Source organism: Malurus melanocephalus, unplaced genomic scaffold (genome assembly GCF_030028575.1).
Source record: "Malurus melanocephalus ecotype Western Australia unplaced genomic scaffold, MMel_1.1 scaffold_121, whole genome shotgun sequence".
Lineage (NCBI taxonomy): Eukaryota > Metazoa > Chordata > Aves > Passeriformes > Maluridae > Malurus > Malurus melanocephalus.
The window spans coordinates 137828-144814 of NW_026623353.1; the positions used below are offsets into that span (position 1 = coordinate 137828).

Consider the following 6987-nt stretch of genomic DNA (forward strand, 5'->3'; position numbering starts at 1 on the left):
TTGGAATGATTTCTCAGGACAAAATGTCAATCAGCTTCCCTAAGTAATAGCTCATCACGAATCATCGTCGSTTCTTTAAAGATAAATCAGGTACAAATCTTTCTGTGGGCAGGAACAGCCTGGGCGGTCACCCCCTGGGTCGGGATGRGCCCTCACGCCGCGGGGATCCCCGCGCGGGTCACGGAAGCGGRGCCGGCGCCGGGCGCCTTTAAGAGAGGCTCCGCCCCCCGCGCGCTCCCGCCCCTCGCCCTGCGTTGGGCCAATGGGAGCGCGCGCCAGGGGAAGGCGGGAGAATGCGAACTCTTGGCAGCGCCGCCGGCCGCGCCTTATAAGGGCAGGGCSTCGCGCATGCGCGTGGCGGGCAGGGGCGGGGGCGCGGAACGGGGGTTTCGCTCCGGCGGCGGCACCGCGGGAAGGGGCGCGCGACTCGCGGGACCCCGCTGAGGGGTGGCCGGACCCGCCCGGCCCGGCGAGCGCTCACCGCCCCCCGCGGCGCGGCCGCCCGACGGCAAAAGGGCGGCGGCGACAGAAAAAGGAGAAGGGAGCGGGGCCGTCGCAGGGACCCCGTGCCCGGTGCGGGCGGCACGGCGGCGGCGGCGGATGTGCTGCTGGCGTGGGGGGATGATGCTGGCGGGGCCACAGCTGGTGGCGGGGCCGGCGGCGCCGGGCGGGGAGCGGGCCCGGCTGCTCTCGCTCTACGTGCAGGACTACCTGGAGTGCGTGGAGTCGCTGCCGCTGGACATCCAGCGCAACGCCTCGCTGCTGCGGGAGATGGACACGCAGTGCCAAGGTGGGCGCCGCCGCGGGGCACCGGGCGGCGGGGAGAGGAGGGGAAGGGGGACGGCCTCCAACCCGCCGCACATGCGCCCGGCGCGGAGGAGCCGGGGCCGGGGTGGGATTCTGCCGGGGCCCCGCGGGGCTGAGTCTGCGGGGGCGCCGAGTTCCCGGCGTCCGGTCGGTCCCGGGAGAGCCCGCCCCGCCCCGGGGCCAGCGGGGCCGCGCTGCCCGGCGCTAGGCCCCGGCTCCGCCGTGTGGGGCCGTTCCCGCCCCGTTCCGCCCCTCCGGGCAGCCCTGCCGCCCGAATCGGCGGCGGTGCCGCTGGAGGTGGGGGCGTGGGAATCGGCCTTTCCGCGGCTCCTCCCGCCGTGCGGGGCGGGGGGGCGGTGTCCCGGCGGATCTCGGGGGCCGTCCCACGGTAGACCGCACGGTGGGGGCGGGGATGCATAAAGCGCCAGTAGCGTTCCCTTGGGTCGTGGAGGGGGGCTTTGGAACGGWAAGTTGCCATAAACCAGTCTCATCCAGGGCACGGGTCCTTTGGAAGGCGARTTCAATGCCGATTAAAGACCTTGCACTCCGCGGAGTTTGCGGGGCACATCGGTGCCCGGCAGCGGCTGGCCTGCCCCTGCCATGAGACCGGAATTCGATACCGTGCAGTCGGCAGTGGAGCCGCATCTCCCTCCTTCGGCGTGGGCAGCAGGGGACCATGGGGACCGTCAAGGTCTCTTGGACGTTGAAGGGCCACCTCAGGAGACAACTGTTGTGAAGGGATGTTTTCAATTGTCTTTCTAATTGCCCGAGAAGATGCATAAGAACAGGCTTTTGTAAGTTTCCTGGGATTTTAAAGTTTAAAGGGCATAGACTTGGCAGCATCATTTTGCATGCCTGGTCAAGGCTGGACTGCTTAGGAGGCTTTTTACCTCCTGATCCATGGTAACTAGGCAGCCCTGTTCAGCCTTTAGTAGATTCAATATTTTATTTGGGCTCTATCTCCTCTATGTGTTCATCCAGCCAGTAATAAAATAACGGGCCATAGAAGAAGTTTGTTGCTAGCTTTAACCAAAGCCTTGAACTGTTTTAAAAAACAACAAAAAAATGTCTTCAAAACCCTAAAACCGGGATAAAAATATTTTAAAATTGGAAATGTAAAAGCAATGCCACATTATTTCAGCTAATTTAAAAGATAGTGATGGTTTGTGGAGGAGGGAAAAAGTCACTCCTGTGCTTAGAAAACAAATCGTTTTAGCTTTCAATAGCTCCACCAAACTTAATCAGATTATCTGTAATGAACACTTGGCCCTGGTTTGGGTTGGAGTTTTTTGTTAGTGTTTTTTTAACAGAGGTTTTAGAGCTGTTTGTTAGGGTGTATGAGTGCCTTGTCTAATCTTTGGGGATTCACAAGGAGTTTTTTAAACTTCCATCTCTGTCAGTTCAAAACTTCTTTGCTTTCTTTAGTGGGTATATCTTCACAAACTGCATCCAAGTAATAACCGATGTAGGATGAATGTTGTTGTTCTCTGCCACAGTATGAAAGAGCAAACAGCTATTGTTTGTGAGTGATTCTGGGTAGGGCATTCCCAATATAGGAAATCTATACAGCTGTACCTACATCCCTGCCTCCAAAATGAAAAAGATCTGGGTGGGAGATAGTGTGTCTGTACAATATGRTACTCTGGTTATGCCTTTCTTGTTCAACAGCATACAGAGTACCTTACTCCATGCTTTTCGAGAGCAGAGAAATAAGGTTTTTTAATTTTATTTCTCTTGTCAGGGCAATGGGCAAGTGATGCAGCTGAAGGTACAGGGAAACAAAGCTTATGGTTTTACTGGCAGTTGGAATGCTGATATTGAGAAAATATAGATTGAGTTATTAGGCAGGTGGACCAGTGACTTTTATCTTAGTGAAAGTCCAGAACAGAACAAAATGCAGTTGGCTCCTGTTGCCATACAGGTTTCAGAATTCATAGTAAAAAGCAGCTGTTCATGCTTAAGCTACTGTTCCAAGATGTCAGCACGAAAGAAATCACTAGGAATGATGCTGAGATAATAAGCTTGAATCATTTCACAGCAGTGTAGATAATGAAATGAAAATGAAAACGGATTTGTTAAATGCAGGTAAGAGGTAGATTGCACTGCGTAACTTGTGCTTTAGAAGTAAATAGTTTAGTACCATTTATAAACTCTCTTACCTGTTCAAATGAAATCTGTAAGTTCTGAGTGAACCAATACTGTACCTAACACTGTGCATCAGATTTCACTGTCAGTTCTTCTGAGTATTTCCTTCCATATTTTGAGTTTCCCTGTCCTTTATGTATAGATCTAGTATACCCTTTAGCTTGGAAAATATTATTTTGAAATCCAGCAATATAGAACAGCAGAGTACAGACTAAGACTGATTTATAAAACATTCGTTGATCTCCTATTTGAGTTCATTACACTTTGCTTCTTAGAACTAAATTTAATTAACGATTCACAGCAACTCATGCAGTTATTTTGCGTGACTTGGAAGAGGGAAAGCTTGGAAGTCAAACTGTGAGCCACTCATTTACTAGTTGCTTAAAAATATCTTGTGATGCACTAAAGAGAAGGTCACCTATTCTGAAAAGTTCAGTCCTGATGTAAAATACAGTTTGCTGTAATTTGTTTTGGTAATGGGGAAGCATTTTGAGTGGTGTAAGTTGATTTTCATTCTGATTGTGAATTTGCTATTATGTAACTTCAGTTGTCATAATCCTTTTATAACTATGTCTACTTGAAAATGTAATGCCAAACCTTGAGATGAATAAGAAGGGGAAGGCAGAGGACCTGGATAAACTAACTCTGGAGTGTTATATATCATGATCTATGACAGTTCTATGAATTTCAGGATTCTTTGCATGATAAAATAAGCYATTGCTTTGGTTTGTTGGGCAGGGTTTTGGAATTATTGTGGTAAGGACTTTTAAGACAAATTCCTCCTGTTTCAGATGGAAGGAGGATCTCAATTATCCATGCCTCAACAACTACAGTGTCCCTTTTTTGTGTTATCCTTTTTCTAGTGGCTAAAATAAACTTGCTCTTTCTTAGAACAGAGACCTTTTTCTTGCAACAGCTTGTGACCTTAAACACTGATTTCATGACCACATGCAACTTGAATGATATAATAAATCTGACCCACTAGGGTATACTATAATTAAGATATGTGCTATTTCTCATCAGTTAAAAATATAAGAATTGCTGTGTTTTCTTGAACATGTTCCATCTTGTGTAATTATTCCTGKTTTTGTCTTTATTTTATAGAAGCTTTAAAAGAGATAGATGATGTCTATGAAAAATACAAGTCTGAAAACGATCCTGTTCAGAAGAAACGTTTGCAGCAACATCTTCAGCGTGCATTAATCAACAGTCAAGAACTTGGAGATGAAAAAATTCAAATAGTTACTCAAATGCTAGAACTGGTAGAGAATAGAGCCCGTCAAATGGAAACACACTCTCAGTGTTTTCAAGATCTGTCTGAGAACGAAAAGCCTCTAGAAAAGGCAAAGATGGAGTCCTGCCAACCAGAAAGGTCCTCCCGCAGACCTCGTCGCCAGCGAACCAGCGAAAGCCGTGATCTGTGCCACATAGCAAATGGTATTGATGACTGTGATGATCAGCCACCTAAAGAGAAAAGATCAAAATCTTCCAAGAAGAAAAAACGCTCCAAAGCCAAACAGGAGAGAGAGGTTTCACCTGTAGAATTTGCAATTGATCCCAATGAACCAACTTACTGCTTATGTAACCAAGTGTCTTACGGCGAAATGATAGGATGTGACAATGAACAGTGCCCTATCGAGTGGTTCCACTTTTCCTGTGTTGGACTCACGTACAAACCAAAGGGGAAATGGTATTGCCCCAAGTGCAGAGGAGACAATGAGAAAACAATGGACAAATGTACTGACAAATCAAAAAAGGATAGGAGATCGAGGTAGTGAAAACAATTTATGTTTTAAAGAGTTGCTCCTTTTATATTAAAATGTTTCATTTCCAGAGAACATGGTTTTAGGAAATGCATAAGACTATGCAATAATTTTTAATCTATAATATTAATGGAGTATTAAAAGCTGTTATACCTTCTGTGATCTTTAACTTTCTGCACTGAATAACCAAATAATTGAAACAGGGTGGCTTCAGACCTTTCACAGAAGACATTACAAGCAGATGGGGCTTGGTTTCAATTTAACCCCGTTAGTATTTTAAAGAACCTTGTGAATCCTGAAATAATGGTGGTGGGAGAGATACTGAAGAACTTTTTGTGTTATGATAAAGGCATTGAAAGGCCTCTCATATCTGCTAGCATCTTAAAAACTGAGTTTGTACTTCATCCCAGGTTTTATGTTTTCATTTTTTGTGTTAACATCATACATTTGGAATTAGGGGTTTTGAATTCAGCTGTAACTGTAAAAGTCTTCCGAGCTATAAGCAGACCTCTTCAGTGACTTTCATATGACCAGTATGTTATTGCAAGGAAGAAAATACCACTAATTTAAACTTTTTTTGCCAACATTAAACTCTTGTCTTTGTGACTATACTTGGGAGTCAGTTTTTGGGTGTGATATAATTATGGTGTATACTCAGTTTTGGATAGTCTTAATAGGCTTTGGTTTTTATCAAGCATCCTGATACGGTCTTTATTGTTTAAGGTGATCTCTATGAGCCTTGAAATGGTAGAAGAATCCCTTGAGAGGAGGGGATATTAACGTTTCAGGTAACAGGAACTGGAAATTTGATGGAATCTTCATTATAATTGATGTGTAGAGAGCTGAAACATGACTGGTATTCTCTGTGATGTAAATTTTGCTCTTGCTTAAGTAGTATTTGTGTGCATGTGTGGCCACCCCTGGGTTTAGGCACAGTACCACAGTTCTTGGACTTGGGTAACTATCTAAAAAGTTTGAAGGCTAAAGCTTTCAATAAAAGTTTGATAGATAATTAAAAAAAAACAAAAACATAAGCATGTGTGGCACAGAGCCAACAGAGAAATCCCAGCAGGTTTCTGACAGGCTACTAAGAGTGTTATCCTGTAGTATGCTGTTAGTGTCTAAACACTGCTTGGGTGGTAGTTAAAAGTGARCTTCCTCACCCCCTTACCTTAAAGGAGGTGAAAAAAAGACAGAAACAGCTGTTGCTGTTCCTTTGCAATGGGAGATACTAAAGGAKAAGTGAGTGGGGTACCAAAGCTCATTCCTAGAGTTCTTGCTCAGCAGTGCTCTTGAGACTGGAGTTGTGGTGGGCATGGCAAGGCAGGCAGCAACTCTGCAGGGCTGTGTGTGGGGGTTACCTGTGCATGGGCTGCAGGTGTTTAGAAGTCCCTGTGGGTCTCTGTCCCTTATTGCTAAGGTTTCCCATGACAGTGCAGAGGGAAAAGTGACACCACCTCTAGCCAAGCCTCATTGGGAAGCAGTTGTGCTGGGTTGAGAGCAGCCCAGAAGGCAGGTGAGCAAAAGCAAGCTGGGATGGATGGATGGATGTCATCAGAACTCCTTCCTGCATCTCCACTAGAGGGCTGTGCCGGCTGGGGCTGGAGGGTGGAATGCACTGTGCGGGACACAAAGCCTCGGTGCTGTCAGAGCAGAGAGCATGAATCAATGCACAGGATGCTCGCTCAATATTACAGGGTAAGTAACACACCAAGCCTATTTCCTCAGGAATGATCTGATTCCTTAACAGGATTGAGCATTTGCAAGTAGTTAACATATGCCAAGGGAATGTAAAGGCTGGATTTTGAATTTTTGCTCTATAACTGTTAAGTTTATGGGGTAGTGTTCCACTTGGGAAACCTGTACCATGGTAAGTAAAAGCTCCTGCAGGAAACTCCTGTAAGGGCGCTGACATCTGYAGGGTAAATCTTACCTTACCTTGCTTTCCAGGCTTACTGGCTGATCTCAGGTAGCAAAAATAGACTTGAGGGGGCTGGATCGTGGCTACTGATGGAGAATTATCAGACCAGCTGTTGGAGATAAGTGGCATTAAATTGTCTTCTGAACATTTTACTCCTTTTTTGTTATGGCTTAAGGATTYTCAAATTTCCTTTTTGGGAAGATTGATTTGAAGCTTTGGGCTGAGGATTACGTGAACATCTAATGCTTAYGTAAAATGGACATGCTCCCTAGTATTAAAAAACAAACATTGCTTAAGTAACCACTGAAGTTGCAGAGTAAAGTACAAGTAAAATTGTAAGTATTAATATTA

The 6987-nt window shown here is 46.1% G+C and overlaps 1 protein-coding gene across 1 annotated transcript; it reads left to right on the forward strand.

The window, feature by feature from the left end:
• Positions 1-262: 262 nt before the first annotated feature.
• Positions 263-5661, forward strand: ING2 (inhibitor of growth family member 2). The gene is given in 3 exon segments (XM_057370175.1): positions 263-470; positions 473-790; positions 4057-5661. Coding segments are annotated over 3 exon segments (1197 nt in total). The 3' UTR covers positions 4728-5661.
• The last annotated feature ends 1326 nt before the right edge of the window (positions 5662-6987 follow it).